This window comes from Leucopleurus acutus, assembly GCF_964270905.1.
Source record: "Leucopleurus acutus genome assembly, chromosome: 17".
Taxonomy (NCBI): Eukaryota; Metazoa; Chordata; class Mammalia; order Artiodactyla; family Delphinidae; genus Leucopleurus; species Leucopleurus acutus.
The window spans coordinates 38,317,901-38,336,378 of NC_139159.1; the positions used below are offsets into that span (position 1 = coordinate 38,317,901).

The 18,478-nt window shown below is 34.1% G+C and overlaps 2 protein-coding genes across 2 annotated transcripts in view; one reads left to right on the top strand and one right to left on the bottom strand.

Moving 5' to 3' along the window:
• NECAB1 (N-terminal EF-hand calcium binding protein 1) overlaps positions 1-8,696 on the top strand; it is a gene marked incomplete at both ends in the record, with an annotated part of 279,877 nt that extends 271,181 nt beyond the window's left edge. Inside the window, 3 exons of the mRNA XM_082858688.1 lie at positions 3,445-3,522; positions 4,811-4,902; positions 8,671-8,696. Coding sequence (XP_082714814.1) covers positions 3,445-3,522; positions 4,811-4,902; positions 8,671-8,696 — 196 coding nt within the window. The remainder of the gene's footprint in view (positions 1-3,444; positions 3,523-4,810; positions 4,903-8,670) is intronic.
• Positions 8,697-11,926: 3,230 nt separating this feature from the next.
• Positions 11,927-18,478, bottom strand: part of LOC309974171 (uncharacterized protein C8orf88) — a 40,224-nt gene continuing 33,672 nt past the window's right edge. The window contains exons 5-6 of the mRNA XM_082858631.1: positions 14,206-14,312; positions 11,927-12,046 (exon numbers count right to left, since the gene is read on the bottom strand). Coding sequence (XP_082714757.1) covers positions 12,023-12,046; positions 14,206-14,312 — 131 coding nt within the window. The 3' untranslated portion in view covers positions 11,927-12,022. The remainder of the gene's footprint in view (positions 12,047-14,205; positions 14,313-18,478) is intronic.

The following is an 18,478-nucleotide window of genomic DNA, read 5'->3' on the forward strand; positions in this document are numbered from 1 at the left end:
TCACTGCATATGTATTGTTATCTGTATTGTACAGTCTCAAATATCAATGTCCTTAAATGTCATTGCTGCGTATTGGTCAGTTTTGCCCTTAATTGAAAGCACCCAGTCTGTAGAACAATTTTGATTAGCATTTTCACCCATAGTCCTTTGAGACACAATCTGAACTGGTCTTTCAACTCTTCCATCTGGCTCTTGACCAGATGGCCTACAGTCAGGAAGAAGGAGAAAGGAGCAACACCAACAAGCCATCCTCTCATGTCTGAACCTAAGGACAGAAAGTTTCCCAGAAGTCCTTGCTTCTCAGCATACTTCCCTTGGCATCTCATCGGCCCAACTCAAGTCACATGGCTATCCTTGGTTACAGGGGAGGTTAGAAAACAAATATTTAGCAGAAAGGAGATTGTGATGACTGTCTCAGCCTAGCACTGATTGGTACATTGGATATATTGCAAAATGAACAATGGCAGGGTTCGGTTAGACAGAGGGGAGTAACAGTTGGGGAGGCAACAGACAGTATCTACCATATGATTCCCAGAGTGACTGTGAAGGTAAAATGACTTAATCCATGGGAAATGCTTAAACCAGGGCCTGGAACAGAGCAATACATGTTAGCAACCATCGCCATTGTTATTAGTATGTATAATAATGTAATAATTGTTATCATCATTATTATTGGCTTGCTACTCCTCATTGTTTTCAAAGATTTGTCTTTTCCCCTCAGTTTCTTTTCTGTTCCTTTTAATTCTGTCATGTTTCTCAACTTTGATACCATTAAGGCTTAGCTTTCACTCACCTAAGTAAAGTGCTACTTTGTTTTTCACTATTGAGCTAACAGCTAACACACACACACACACATATACACACATACAATATACCAATTACTGGGCAAAACATTCTACATGTAATGCTTTATTTAGTACTCAGTACTATTATTACCACCATTTAACAGGTGAGGAAACAGGTTAAATAATGGGCCCAAGGTGACAAAGCTCTAATACATGGTGGATGAAGGTAAGCCTGTATGGCTATACTTCAAACCACTACCTTATCACACTGTGTTATCTTCTTCAGTCCTTCAAAACTTGAGCATCAGGCTAAAATTTTGTGAATTTCTTGTGGCTAGTCTGGAAAATGGCAGGTTCAGATAGCAGGATAAGTGATTTTTATATGTAATAAGTAATACAAATGAATTAGTTTGTAGGAGGCAGTTCATAGTCATGGATTGAAATTTGACCATTACATTGTCAGATTACATTTGAGGATTACAGATCCTTTTAGACTATGATGAGAACTATGGATTCTCTTCCCAGGAAAAAGTAGATATGCACAGTAATTTTCAGCTCATTTCTGGGATTTCAAGGAACCCCCCCAAAAGCCCATCTATAAACTCCTGGGGTTAGAAAATCTCCAGTTTCACTTTCTGTTCAATTCCTTTGATTATGTTATAAACCTTTCCCGAGAAAATCTGAAATTGAACTAAGAACAATACTTGCTACATCATATCTTAACTGAAGCAAGCTTGATCAATAGCTCTGTGAAAAACACCAAACTACAAGCCAAATAAGTATTACAATTTCTGTGTAGTTACCACCATCTGCTGGCCACACTTAGGTAAATCCTAAATTTACACTGAGCTTGGCTATTTTACCGTATGTTTGCTCTTAAATCAATATTCTATTCTCCCAATTTTTCCCAATCTCTCAATTTATTGGGATTGAGATATACACTACTATATATAAAATAGATAATAAGGATCTACTGTGTAGCACAGGGAAGTCTACTCAATACTCTGAAATGACCTATATGGGAAAAGAATCATAAGAGTGGATGTATGTCTATGTATAACTGATTCACTTTGCTGTAAACCCAAAACTAACACAACATTGTAAATCAACTATACGCCAATAAAAATTATTTTAAAAAATTTAAAAAAGAGTAGTTTATACAAACTACTATGTATAAAATAGATAAGCAACAAGGATGTATTCTATACCACAGGGAATTATAACCATTAACTTGTAATAACATTTAATAGAGTATAATCTGCAAAACTACTGAATCATTATGCTGTATACCTGAAATATAATGTAAATCAACTATACTTCCATTTAATAAAGCACCACACCGGGCTTCCCTGGTGGCGCAGTGGTTGAGAGTCCGCCTGCCAATGCAGGGGACACGGGTTCGTGCCCCGGTCCGGGAAGATCCCACATGCCGCAGAGTGGCTGGGCCCATGAGCCATGGCCGCTGAGCGTGAGCGTCCGGAGTCTGTGCTCCGCAACGGGAGAGGCCCGCGTACCACAAAAAAAAAAAAAAAAAAAAGCACCCCATCTGATTTGTTTTTTTAAATCCTTATTGTTTTTCTAACCTCTGATTTTGATTTATAATCTGAATATACTGTGAAACGTTAGGCTGAACTTGTGGAATTAATTTTTTAAAGGAATCTTTATATTTGTATCCTACTCTCCCTTAAATTTATGAATCTATCCCCTCTCCCTTTCTTTCTACCTTAATTTGGATCTTCATCATCTCTCACCTAAGCTAGTTTCACTACCTCTCTAACTTTTCTTCCTGCTTTGAACTGTTCTCCATAGGCTACCTCACACCGCCATCAGAAGGATCTTTTAAAACCCAGCTTCAACAATGAGACTCTCCCTGCTTTAAACCCTTTTGTGTCTCCTCATTGCTACTGGATTAAATCCAGTCTTCACCTCAACTTGTCTTTTCACCCACCTCCTCTCTCTTCACTACTCCAAAACATATTATATAGGCTATTAGCCACTCTCAGGCTAGTCCAGAAGGCTGGAAGGAACAAATTTGTCTTCCCTAAATTGGAAAAGCAATTACAAAAAAAACTACAATTATGGCCAGAATATGGACTCAAACTTGATCTGGACAGCGAGAAAGTTGAGAGGTGTGAGTGTGTAAAAGAGAAAGGAGGAGGACCAACACTGGGCACTGGCAAAGTTGGAGTTAGTTGTGTAGCAGTGTGGTCCAGGTGACTTAGCTTACAGCAGGACCCCAAACAAAAACTGTCAATCCAGAGATAGAGGTAAGGGCAAGAGCTTTGGAGGCTGATTGGACTGATCCAAAGAGCAACAGCTGAGGGCAAGGAAGGTGGCATGCACTCACATTCTTCTGAACCCTGGCAAAACAGAACTCACAAAATCTTTTTGAATAGATATATGAAGGAAATTTTACAAAGTTATATTTGTGATTTCTGAAATATACTGAGACAGTATTCATGATGCCAAACCAGAAAACTAAAAACGTATATTAAACAAACAGACATGTTAATCAATTATTGACAAAACTTCAATTTTCATGCAGGAACCATAGGTGTTTCTTATACAAATGGATAAGATTAGAGGTGATTAGAAATATTAGTTTATTTCTTGTATTTAATTTCCTGTGGCTAATTACACCTTTCCTTTTCCATTTCAGTATTTCTATACAGAAGCTTTCAAATGAATCTCACTACACGATTTACGAGTTCTGGGAGAACAGTAGTGTGTGGAATAGGTAAGTTATGAGCAGGCCTTATTTTTTTTATTTTTTTGCCAGGGAGGTGGCAATATACATGATATAATTTTAGAACCTGTAGAAAAAACTCCATTCCCTTTACCTCACCTTAAAACCTGTCTTATTTGCTCATTTTCCTAAATCTCACTCTTTTTATGGATTTGAAATCACTTTCCTTTTGAAGCACAAAAACTTTTGATTATGATCACACTTTAAGAATTACCATTTTACTGATGCTTTCAGGTAAACAGATGTAGATGTGGGTCATGGGTGTCTAAGGTATGCAGGGGTGGGAGACAAAGGATGCAGAAAAAGATGAAAATAATTTTACTTCCTAATTTTTCTTAAGCTCTGTGGTTCTTATTTTGCAATATAGCTATATATAATGGTTAAGATCATCATAGCTTAACAGCTTTTTGAAATGTCTTTACTTACTGCAAATAAAAGGGAAATTCAAGACATTGTTTAGAAAAGATTAAAAGCAAGTCAACTTCTCTTGTAATCATTCAGTTTTGTATATATTTGTTAACTATTCCTCGATAAAGTTAAAAGATAAATCAAGTTCTTTGAAATTAAAATAATTATTAATAAGTAACAAATATATAATTAGAAAAATGAGATGAAGGAAATTTTGCTATTCTGAGATTATATAAATAGTTCTAGTTGGCTTTAAATGGCACAGAGAATATAGCTCTCCAATAAGTCCATATTTTGGGGTGTTAAATGATGGTAATGAAACAAATACCTGGAAATTTATTTGATACATATTTCACCTAAAATTTTTATTTTTGTGGCTATTTTAAACACTGTGCTATAATGCATAATGACATCAACAAATTTCAGGCACAAAAGGGAGCTTTAAAGGCAACTTATTCAACTCTGTAGTTCCAGGCCTATACTTTTAGATGATTTTTCTTTCTTTTTATCCTCTAGAGATGGAAAATCTATAGTCCTTCTTCTTAGCTATCCTATTTTTTAAACATCCTGATGCCCAAGATAGTCTTCCTTCTGTTTAAACTTCTTGCTGCAATTACAGTTATCTCCTTTTGTTTTATCTTCTCTAGAGAATTAGTGCTCTCCTGTTTTAAAAAAAAATTCTGGTGATACTTGTTAAATTACTCCTTAGTCTTTTTTTAAGGGTAAATAACCAAGAAAAGAAGTCCGTATTCAGGCACTTAATCTAAATCATCCGAAACCTTGCCACCTTGAGTGAATTTGAACTGTGCTACATTCTACTCAGGAAGATTGTAATAAATTGCACAGCCATAACCTATAATTATTTATACAGCCACCGTCAGATGAATTATAGCAAGACCTTCCAAAGAAGTAATGTGGATTTCTTGGAAACTCCAGAACTCACATCTACTATGCTAGTTCCTGGTAATTATCCTGGGTTCACAATTCTTCTATGTGCTTTTGTATTGCCTTTCTCTGTTTAAAAGACAGTATGTTCTAGCCCCTTCCCCTTCATCAACTGTACTCTATTTTTTTTATCTATCTTAAAATTGGAGAGTGGGGGTAGGAAATAAGAGATCTATATATTTTTTCTATTGCCTTTAGTCCTTAGTTGACCCTATTTGTATTCCTGGCTGTATTAAACCTAATATTAGTCATTTGCTGGTCACCTTTTAACAATCTGAAGTACAAATCATGACATTTCAAAAAATTATTCAAATGCTTTACTATATTATAGTGTATTGAATAAATTTGAAATAGGTGACCATAGATTGGAGATTAGAATTATGTTAGAAATATCTTTATTATAATAATTGTTAAAATATTTTTTGTAATTGGAGAAAAAGGAGAAGGGAAAGAGAAATTTGAAATGAACTTGCCTGAGAAGTCTGGCCTAGCCAAACCTTATTTAAGATAATTGAGAACAAAAATTATTTGTTCATCTACCCATCCATTCAATTACCAATTAAACATACTTTTACTGAATGTTAATAAGTGCTAAGCACTGGGGATACTGGGGTTCCTAGCCTGTTTACTAGCACTGATTGAGCTCCAGTTATGAACAAGCATTGTGTTGGGAGCTATAGAGGGTACAAAGTAAAAATACAGTCCCTACCTATAAAATGCTTTCTGTCCAGTAGGAAAGACAAATGTTTGCAGAAAAATGACAAGCTCAGGACATACATAATAGTTACCTATTAGAGTCATAATGTGCTATGTGAATTTAGAGGAGTGGATTGCCTCTTTAACAGTTTTTAATCAGGAGATGATCCTTGAGCTGGACTTTAAAAAATTAGATTTGGACAAATAAAGATGGAGAAGAAGGGTACTTAGAGGTAAATTGTAGACATGAACAAATGTAAGAAATGTTAAATGTGCTGTGTTAATTGGTGCAAAGATATGATTAAAGCATAAGGCTTGTATATGGTACATGTGCAAAGAGAGGAGAGAGTAGGAAATGGGAGTTGAAAATATAATAAGGAATTTTAACTTTCTTCTTACAGTATTATGGAGCCATTAAAGGTTTTTGAGAGGGCTAGTGAATGCTCTAATCAGTAGTAACTGTGGCAGGAGGGAGAAAGGTGAATGTCATGAGAGGAGAGAAATTGGTCAGGCAGGGCAATAATCTAGGCCAGGAAAAAAAAGCATCTGAACCAAGACGATATCCATAGAGTTCCCTTGCAGATAGAATTTTCAGGAGTTAACCATAGCAAGATGATGGTTGAAGCCGGGCGTTGGTGAGAAAGTGTGTAGGTAAGAAGAAAATATCTAACAGAAGCCTGAGGAACTGCCTTTATTTAAAAGGTTGGGAGAGAAAAGCCTCCTTTCATTAAGGAGACTGAGGGGAACCAGAGATAGGAGAGTCACAGTTACAGAGTATCAAGGAAACCAAAAGAGGAGTAACATGCAAAGTACAGTGCTCCTCAGGGGGCCTATGTAGGAGAGCATGACTGAAGAGAATGGGACTGAAAATTGGATTTGACAAGAGAAGTTTTAATAAAATGGTAGGAATTTTAAAATTAGGGTAGATTTTGATGGATTGGCAATAAATGGAAAATGAAGAAGTCAATTCTGGAATTGAAGCTAGGTGAGGAGATGGGGAGATCAGGTGTGAATGCTTTCAAGTTGGCTGACTCTGACAGTCTCAGCCTGATTTTTTATATTTACTCTAGATCTTAAGGGCAGGTTTATGCACTATTAGTATCATTGGTACATGCATTCTATTACTCTTTCTCTCTCAGAGCATTTCCTAATTTAGAGAGAAAAACTGAGTACAGATAAAACTGGATCAATTCCTGTTCTCAGAATTCAGAGTGAATACAATTTAATGCCTTTTAATTGCTACCCTATTATTCATGTGTGTGTGATTTTCACATCACATCTAATTTCTACAACCACTGGAATTTGATAGAAAAAAAAGTTAGGCTTGATTCTAACACAATTTTAAAAACCTACTTCAAACAAGATTTTTAACATCTATTGGGTCATCCTACTCTATTCTAAACTGAAAGTTCTATCACTGTTAACAGCTGACTTCCCTTGGGAACAAACAGCAGATATATCTCCCTGGACAAAAAGCTGAAATTAGCTTATAAATATTATTTATGATTTTAATGTCCATATGACTTATATTTGTAACAACTAGTTTTGTGCATTTTGTTTATGTAGTTTTGAAATGCTGCATATATTTTGACCTAAAATAAAAATCTGAAAGTTATTACAGTTAGAAACACACAATGAGTGGGTTTGTATTACTAATTCACAAATAACAATTTCTAATAAGACTTTTTTTTTTTTTTTTTTTTTTTTTTTTGTGGTACACGGGCCTCTCACTACTGTGGCCTCTCCCGTTGCGGAGCGCAGGCTCAGCAGCCATGGCTCACAGGCCCAGCCGCTCCGCGGCATGTGGGATCTTCCCGGACCGGGGCACGAACCCGTGTCCCCTGCATCGGCAGGCGGACTCTCAACCACTGCACCACCAGGGAAGCCCAATACTGCTTTTTAATTAAGATTTCTAAGTGGTTTACTTAAGATACATCTCAAGAAATAAAGCAGGGACTTCCCTGGTAGCGCAGTGGTTAAGAATCTGCCTGCCAATGCAGGGGACATGGGTTCAAGCCCTGGTCCGGGAAGAGCCCACATGCCACAGAACAGCTAAGCCCATGCGCCACAACTACTGAGCCTGCGCTCTAGAGCCTGTAAGCCACAACTACTGAGCCGCGTGCCACACCTACAGAAGCCCATACGCCTAGTGCCCATGCTCCATCCGCAATTAGAGAAGTCACCTCAGTGGGAAGCCCGAGCACCGCAATGAAGAGTAGACCCCGCTTGCCGCAACTAGAGAAAGCCCGTGAGCAGCAACAAAGACCCAACTTAACCAAAAATAAAAATAAATAAAACAATTTATTTAAATAAGTAAAGCAAATAAACCAGTCTTCACTAGATACAAAAATATAAACCAAAATATATTCCTATGAACTCTCAAATATAAAAATCACTTAAATGAGGCATACTGGAATATGGAGCCTATGCTGATAAGCTATCATAAAACACCCAGACAAAAAGAGTATGAGAATTGGTCTGTGGAGCAGAATATCCCTTGGCAAAGGAGAAAGCCTTATGGTTATGGGAAAAAAGGATACATAAGAAAGTAAGATCCTATTGCCAGTCAGTGTATTATTTAAACAGCTTTGAAAACAAATTTTAATCCTTCACATTTGTCTGTTTCTCACCTCATTCCACCAATCTTACTTCTTTGACATAGGTTTGTCTTTGGGATACTTACATTTACTGGGGAAAATATTCCTAATTTTACAATACAGATATACTAAAAAAATATTATTTAAAACACATCCACTTACTTATACCCAAACTTTCTGAACTGGGAAGATTCAAACAACAACAACATGATTTTATCTTCAGGGTGTTTATAATCTCATTGCCAAGACAATCTCTATTCATACATAACAAAAACTTTTTAGTTAAACTGCAACCAAGTGCCAAAAGCTATGGTACAACTAACAAGTGCACAGGAAAGTTCAATCAAGTCAGGAAATAGTAACTTGAAAGATAAGTAATTATACAGACTAAAGATGAGGGAAAATAGTCTCTTTAAGAATGACTTGCACCTTGAACTAACTTAGCCCTAGCAGTTATTTTCATTATTTTAAAAAACTCTTTTTCTCTTTTCAGCTTCATGGTGGATCCTGAACAACTAGCTGTTCCTTAACATTTTCTTTATGGTTCCAAGTAAAAAACAACTGTTCTTATCTGAAATGTGAATTAGAAAATTCTCTGTACTTATTAATCTACTCTCTACTTTTGTTTAAATATATTTACCCTAAGATGTGCACTCTTCTTAAATGTCTTCTATCATTTTATCTTTCATGTAAATTTTAGCTCAACTTTCAAAGTTCACTATTATCCTCAATATTTGCTGCTGTATTGCTACATACAATAAACCTAAAACCCTTTAGTCTCAAAATCATAATATATGAAAAGTATACATATAAAGTAACAAAATTGTTATGATAGAGAAAAAAACATTTAAAGTGAGAGCTTTTAGACTATTACTTCATAGAACAGCTTCTGTAGATCTGTCATAAACTATAAAGGTTAAATCAGTGTTTTGTGATTTTTTAAGTATCTGCTTTACCATGAGTGAAATGTATTCTTCAGTAATACCTACTCCATTCCCAACTCAGGATCCTATAACTATTCACTTTATGTTACTTAAAAAGCTAATACATGATCCAATATGACTGGTATCCTTATATGCAGAGAGAGAGAGCAGGGATGCAGTGCATCCCTGTTGTTTAAGCTTAAAAAAACATTAATACATGAGCATAAACCAATCTTCATTATAACCAATAGAATCTCTATCCATCTGTCAAGTTATAAACTGGTTTTTCATAAGTGAGCAATTCTGTGACAGGGTACCATTTAGTAATGTAACACCATTATATCATTTGTTAAGAAAATGTGGTTCAAAATTTTTGGCACATGATCCAGAGGTCTAACTTTACTTATGAAAAATAGACATTTGCATTTAAATAATGATTTCAAAATATTTTAAAACCAAAATTTTAACCTAAGTGAACAAAGAATTATAAAACAAGTATAAACTTTAGTGAAATAATAAAATATGTACTGGACAAAAAACATCTATTTTTCAGTTTCAACACTAGAATGACTACAATCCCAGTTTCACTAGAAAAACTAAAACTATGTACCTTATATATTCTGCTGTACAAGCTCATAAATTAAATATTTTTAATAAAATCTCTTTTATTCTGATAAATGCTGCTAATGAAAATGCAATGCATATAGAAATTTGTTTATTCTCTAGGCCAAATTCCTCTGAAAACACAGGTCTTCCAGGAAACAAACATAAGGTGAATTTTTCCTTTTCTTTTTTTTTTTAACTCAGACAAAAAGGAAGGTTGAACTAAAATTTTGTTTTTTAAATATAAAAGTTAACCTAACATATTTTCTCAAACTAACTTTTACCAACACCTTTGTGTACTCTCAGTCCTCATTCAGTCTAAATAAAATTAACGAATTTTTAATAGCTTCTACTAGAAATAGGTAGTAAATATTGACATACACACGTGTGTGTATATGTTTGTGTGTGTGTGTGTGTGTGTGTGTGTGTGTGTGTGTGTGTGGTCATTTCTAAAGATGATAAACACTATGAAACAACACCTGGCTCAACTCTTTTAATTTATATACAAAGCAAAGAACAACATGAATGGAGATATACAATGATTATTCAAATAAGCTATACATATGTACAAAGGCAAATAGATAATAAAACAGTCTTTGCAGTCTCACTCTGATTATATACAGTAAGAAAGGATCAAAAGACTTTGAAACCTCGGGGACTTCTACTATACAAACTCTTCTTGAAAACGCTGGTTATAAATGATTTCAAAAATAGAAATTATAGCTAATCAATATATTGTTCTGGCCAGTCCATTTCTGTATCAGATTCAGAAAGTACATCAAGTCTTTTGGATACTAGGCACTTTCCAAAGTTAGGATGGTAGTATGACTTTAAATGGGGTCTGCCCTCAGTAACAGTGCTAAATGGAAGGGCTCTTTGGATTCCAAATTGGAATAGGTTCCATCATATTTTTTTTAACTAAAGTCAACAGACTTGGATAATAGGCAAATAATAAAGCAAACCAATTTAATTATATGGTAATTCTGACCCCAGCTCTTTTTAAATTACTTTTTTATTGAGATGACCCCAGCTCTTATATAAATTACATGTATTTTTGTGTATGTGTGTGTAATCATACACATATAAATACTAGAAGCTATAATATAAAGGGAAATAGTAGGGCAAAAATGAGTGTAAAAAACTGGGCCGTAGGTGTAAACTCATTTTTAAGTAACCAATAAATTTATGGCTAGTGAAGGTTCTTTTTTTTTTCCTACTTGAAAAGCAATCTTTTTCTGGTGAACAAAGCAATTAAAAGTAGTACACTAAAGACCAAGTTGGGAAATCTGCCATGGACTAAAGTTTGAATCTGGGTAACAAGTCTAAAGACCAGTGAAGAAAAAGGTACTTGTTTTAGGAGTTCAGAATTCAGTTTAAGATAAACTTTCTGCCAAATGATGTCCTTGAATGCCTTGCCAATAGACCCAGGGATCTGAAAGAATCTGAGGATAGAACTAGGGAGAGTTTACACTTACCTTTATATGAGCAATTCTTTGTGACACTGTGCTGGAACAAACTTTTCTTTTTAACAAGAGTGACAAATTGCAGGAGATTTAGTGTATAGAATTTCTAGGAGCTAAAAGTTTAAACCTCCAAATTCTTCATCCATACACTTGTTATAAGAAATTACAGCACTGAAACTTAATGCACCTCAATTATTTGCAAATGCCTCAATTATTCCTCTTTTGGAAATAAAAGAATATTAGACAATGTTGTTATTATCACAAACCTAGAGAACAATCATATATTTGAAAAGAAATACTTCTTAAAATATTCTCCCTCCTATCACTGAGAACTATTCATTGAACATCCTGAATCATTCTAAACCTCTAGAGAGATTGTAATGATCCTTTCAAGTGCTGGTATGAAATCAGTGGGAAACAAAACAAAAGCAACTTTAAAAGCAACAAGAAATTATGTATCATATATACATCATAGCATATACTTTATATTTGAGAATCCTTACAGCTTACATTTTCATTCCATTATTACAAGTGATGAAAAACAAAAATTGCAAGTAGCATGCAAATTATAAATACAGTCTTCCCATTTCACTAACCAAATTCCTACTTTCCAGTGTTACTTCCCAATTTATGCAAGAAACTGCCTGCAAAGCTGAAACTGATTAGAAAATTCTTTATTGTTTAAAGTATCTCTTTCTCATTTTAGGAGAAACCAAATATCCAACCATCAAAATTAAAAATAAATTGAATTGTTACAGTCTGTTACAGTTATTGTTACTAGATCCACTTCATTTGCAGGTGTCCAAAATATAAAATTAGTAATTCTTTATCTTGAAATACATACATTCTCAAAATGCTACTTAAAGCTTTGGTTGTTTTCCTGTAATAGAGAAGAAAAAGTTAACTTATCAATTAGATTGAATGAATGTACCTTTTACTAATTAGTTTATCAAACCAAATGTTGTGACCTATTGTTTGCAGATCTAAATGCATGTTACTATAGAAACTATTAAGTAACTGGAATTTGTCAAATAAAGTAGTTCTTCTGTGTTTAGTAAAACTTATATAATACATATATTATATTTAAATATATTAGATTGTATTCAAAACCCGTTGTTCTGTTTTTGTGGTACCTAATTTTTAGAAAATATTATTAATGCATAAAACAAAAGTAAACTCAAAATAATGCGTAGGTCAAACTTCTATTGACAAAATAAAATGTTGTTAGAAGTGGAAAGCCTTCAAATGAGAAAGTGACTATATTTTATATAGCACTGAAGTTTAGATTTATTCTTATAGACCAAGGATTATATGCCCCTAAGATCTCTGAACAGGTAGAAAAATTCAAATAACATCAAGGATGCTTTACCTCATTAAATATTCCTGTGAGCAAGGTATTATGAAAAAAACTTCTAAATTTATGCTTTAATTTTAAAAAGAATTGGCTGGATGTCTGCAAGGTAGTGAGTTTAAATTAAGAGCCATTGATACACTATGAATAAACTAAAATACAAAAAATTGTAATTATGAAAAAAAAGCTATGGATTCCAAAGGGTAAGAAATCCCCCAAATGGAGAACACCGGAGGTATTTTATATCTCACATTTGACCCATTCTTAGCATACCTATATTCTGAACTCATCTCAGTAGAATACTACAGGCATTCCTCACTTTACTGCTCTTTGTAGATACTGTGTTTTTTACAAATTGAAGGGTTGTGGCAACCTTGCATCAAACAAGCCTGTGGGTACCATTTTTCCAACACCATCTGCTCACTTTGAGTCTCTGTGTTATATTTTGGTAATTCTCCCAATATTTCAAACATTTTCATTATTATCATTATATTTGTTATAGTGATCTGTGAACAGTTATCTTCAATGTTACATAGTGAAAAGATTACAACTTGCTGAAGGCTCAGATGTTGGTTAGCATTTTTTAGCAATAAATAACTAAATTGTTTTTTAATTAAGATATGTAAATAGTTTTTTTTTTTTCCAGACATAATGCTATTGCACAACTAAGAGCAGTATAGTGTAAACATAACTTTTATATGCACTGGGAAACCAAAACATTTGTGTGACTCCCTTTATTGCAATATTTGTTTGGAACCAAATTTGCAACATCTCTGAGGTATGCCTGTATACCTTTTATACACCTTTACCTGTATAAAATGGTGTTTATGAAAACTATAAATAAAAGAAATTCAAATTCCAGTCAAAATGGAAGTAAAGACCATAAAAGATGAAAATCAACACCTACTGAGTACATAATGAGAGATAAGTACCATGCTAAAAGCAATTTCATACATTTCATTTAATTCTAACAATTAGAAATCATCCCCTTATCACAATTGCAAAACTGAGGCTCAAGAACGTTAAGTGACTTGCCTAAGTTTGAACAATATACCAGTACACAGGTGGAGCTACAACTTAAACCCAAGCCTGACATGAAACTCATGTCCTTTCCAATCAATATCCTGAAAGATACATGTATGTATTTACTGTGTGTATTTACTTTGATAGAATTTGATGAGGTGACACAGAAATATAAAGGGCTAAGAAACAGCAAAGATGTGTCGAAGAATAGTTGTGTTGTTTTACTGTATAAAAGGAGTAACTGAACAGAACAGAGCGCCCAGAAACAGACCACATGTAAATATATTGCCACAAAGGTGGCAGAGGACTATCCTTTTGCTAAATATTGCTAGGATGACTGGATATCCATGCAGAAAAAAATAAAACTTCACCCCTACCTCACACCATATAGTAAAATCAATTTCAGGTGAGTTATAAAACTTAATTGAAAAACAAAAATATTTCCTAAAATATGACAATTCCATTCTATTTTTGACAGAGTGGTAATTACTTGCAGTAATTGGTTATACTATACATTTAGATTTATGTACTTTTCTGAATTATATTTTACAATGAGAACATTAAAAAGGTTTAAAAGACACATATTTTAGAATTAAAACAATACAAAAATCTTTAAAAGATAAATATTTAGGATTAAAACAATACAAAATTAGAAAACTACTTACTGGTTTTTGAAGTACAATGGGATGATCAGGCAGAAAGTCTGGTTTTTTTCTGCAGATGGAAACACTTGAGAGCTTCAACAGAAAATCTCTGCTGTATTTGATTCTCTCTGTAGATATCAAAACATCAAATGTAATGTTATAAAGCACAGAACTCTCCCAGAACACTTTTTGGCTCATTTCTTTCTGGATGTCCCTTAACTGTCCATTATTTTATAAAATGGTAAGTAGTTTTTATGTAAAAGAGAAGTGGGGAAAAAGCTCGGACAAACATCTACTGCCTCCAATTTTCCTTTTACATAGAAACAAAGCCAATTAACCAAGGAAACATTTCAGAAACTTGGTAATGCATTGCTTCTTTTATCTGGTTTATTCATATCTAGTAAAGAAATCTTCTTTTATAAAATATAACAGGTATAACACCTATTGGGCAATTCAGATCCTAATAAGCCTATGGAAATGGAACCCTAATAAGCCTGTCTAGTCTTTATATTAACTTACTAAAAATTTAATACAATCCAATAAATTCAAGAAACATTTATTGTAGATAATGGTGAAAAAGGTCCAAAATAGGGTCCCTATCTTCAAGGGGAACAATGAATCAAATATTTGCAGATTTCTCATCAGAGACTATCACCATCTTGGTCTATATGAGACCATTTGCTGGGCCAGAAATAGTGGAGCTATAATCTTTAAATTTCCAACAGAAAAGGACTGACAACCTAGGTTCCCATATTGTGAAATAATAGAAAAAATATATATATGGGTTTCTGTCCCTGTTCCTGGCACAAAAATCCTTTCCCTTGTAATTTCCTAAGTGATAAGAGCACTAAGGGCGTCTTTTGTTCTAATATTTGTTCCTTGACACTAGTTCCTGACACAGAGCTGCTAAATCTCTTAAAATTTTCTGGGTGATTTGGTCTTCTGTTCTAATGAGGTGACTTTTGGTGGGCTCCTGGATGGGGGCTGATCACCAGAAAGACCAAGCCATGATTAGAAGCTTGGAACTTTCAGCCCCACCCCTACATCCTCTGAGAAGGGGAGAGGGGCTGGAAATTGAGTTAAGGATCGATGGTGCCTACGTATTGAAGCCTCCATAAAAATCAAAAAAGTAAAGGGTTTGGAGAGATTCTGGGTGGGTGAATACATCCATGTACCAGAGAGTGGTGTAACTCAACTCCACAGAAGCTCTTGCACTTGGGACCCTACAAAACCCTGCCCTATGTATATCTTCATTTGACTATTCATCTATATTATTTATCATACCCTTAATTATGTAATAAACTGGTAAATGTAAGAAAGTGGTTTCCCTAAGTTCTGTAAGCTGTCCTAGAAAATGACAGAATCCAAGAAGGGGGTCTTGGGAACCTTTACTTGTAACTGTCATTGGAAGTGGAGGGTAGTCTTATGTGACCAGGCCATTACCCTGTGGCATCTACATTAATTCCAGTTTATATCAGAATTAACTTGAATTATAGGACACCAAGCTGGTTTCGCAATGAATTGCTTGATATGTGGAAAAACCTCACATCTAGTGTCAGAAGTGTTGTGAGTATAATAGAGTATTGAGAGTAGAGGAAAACACAGGAGGAGTGTAGTTTTTCCCTTATACATAGCCAGTGAAAAAAATCCTTCAGGAATGCATATGAAGTAAAAAACATTTTCAGATGAAAGAAAACTAAAAGAATTTGTCATCAGCCGACCTGATCTATAAGAAACACTAAAGGAAGTCCTCCAGGTTGAAGGGAAATGATACCAGACAGAGTCTTTCATCTTAAGATTTAAAGGAGAACAAAAGAGAGATGGCAAATAGCTGAATAAATATAACAGACTCCTTTTTCCCCACTTATCTAAGTTTTATGAAAATATGTATGATTGTTGAAAAGCAAAACTTCTGACACTGCCTGGTGAGATTTCCAAGGTATGGAGATATAATGCATACAGCTATAGCAAAAAGATCAATGCAGGGGAATAAAGGAAAGGAAACTACATATGGTTGCAAAGTTTTGCCATCACTGTTTTGCATGAAGTACAATATTAACAAGTACACTGAGAAAGTTAGATATTATAATCCCTAGATCAACCACTTAAAAATACAAAGAAATACAGCTAAAAATACAATAGATATAATTAAATGCCAAAAATTAAACTTAACAAAATCCAAAGAACAGGGGGAAACAAAAACAAACAAAAATGAGGACAAACAGAAAACAAATAATAAAATTATATGCCTAAATTCAACCATATCACATTAAATCTCAATGGTCTAAACCAGGGTCAGCAAAATTTTTCTGTAAATGACCAGAAAGTAAATACTTGAGGAGTTTGGGACATATAATCTCTGTCACAACTACTCAACTCTGTCTTGTAGCAGAAAAGTAAACACAGATAATAACTAAATAAAGCATGTGGCTGTATTCCAATAAAATTTAATTTCCAAATTGGGCATTTGGCCTGAGGGCCATAGTATACTCACTCCTAAGATAAACACTGCAATTAAAGGCCATAAATTGACACAACAAATAAAAAGAGACACTGTCACATGCTGCCTGCAAGAAATACACATTAAACATAAAGACACAGATAGGTTGAAAGTAAATGGATATAAAAAGATATACCACACAAAGACTAAGAACAGGAAGGCTAGAGTGGCTCTTAACATTAGATAAAGAGATAACAATTATCAATGTGTTGTGCCTAAGGACAGAGTTTCAAAATGCATGAAGCAAAAATTGACAGAAATAAAGGGGACAACACACAATTCCACAAAAATATTAGGTAATGTAAAAACCCTTCCCTCAGCAACTGATATAACTAGACAAAAGAAAACCCAGAAAAGACACAGATCTTAACAATACTATGGACCACCTTGATTTAACTGACAATTATAAAAGTTACATCAACAACTGCAAAATACAAATTATATTCACAGAGATATGGTACAGTAACCAAGACAGACTATATGTTGGCTATAAAACAAGTTTCAATAAATTTAAGAGGCTTGGAAAAAAGAGGACTCAAATAAATAAAATCAGAAATGAAAGGGGAGACATTACAATTGATACCACAGAGATACAAAGGATAAGATTATATTATGAACAGTTATACGCAACAAATTTGACAACCTCTAAGAAACTGATAAATTCCTAGAAACATACAACCTACCAAGACTGAATCATGAAGAAATAGAAAATATGAAATTGAATCAGAATCAAAAACCTCCCGACAAACAGAAGTCCAGGACCATATGGCTTCACTGGTGAATTCTACCAACCATTCAAAGGAAAATCAATACCAATCCTCAAACTCTTCCAAGAAACACTCCCAAATTCAATTTATGAGGCCAGCATCACCCTGATGCAAAAACCAGAAAACGATGCCATGAGAAAAGAAAATTACAGGCCAATATTCCTGATGAACATAGATGCAAAAATCCTCAACAAAATATTAGCAAACCAAATTCAACAATACATTAAAAGGATCATACAGCATGATCAAGTGGGATTTATTCCAGGGATGTAAGGATGATTCAATATCCACAAATCAATCAATGTGATATACCACATCACAAAATGAAGGACAAAAATCATATGATATCTCAATAAATACAGAAAAAGCATTGGACAAAATTCAACATCCGTTTATGCTTAATACTCTCAACAAAGCAGATATAAAGGGAATATACCTCAACCTAATAAAGGCCATATATGACAAGCCCACAGCTAACATCATACTCAATGGTGAAAAGCTGAAAGCTTTACTTCTAAGAGTAGGAACAAGACAAGGATGGCCACTCTTACCTCTTTTATTCAATATAGTATTAGAACTCCTAGCCAGAGCAATTTAGCCAAAAAAAGAAAAAGGTATTCAAATTGGAAAGGAAGAAGTAAAACTGTCACTATCTGCAAGTGACATAAAGAAAACGCTGAAGTCTCTACCAAAAACTGTTAGAACTAATAAGTGAATTGAGTAAAGTTGCAGGACACAAAATCAATATTCAAAAATTTGTTGTGTTTCTATACACAAATAAACTATCAGAAAAAGAAACTAAGAAAACAATCCCAATTGCAATTGCAACAAAGAATAAAAAAACCTAGGGATAAATTTAATCAAGGAGGGAAAGACCTGTATGCTTTAAGACATTAATTAAAGAAAATGAAGATGACACAAATAAATGGAAAGATATTCTGTGCTCATGGATCACAAGAATTAATATCATTAAAATGTCCATATTACCCAAAGCAATCTACAGATTCAATGCAATCCCTATCAAAAT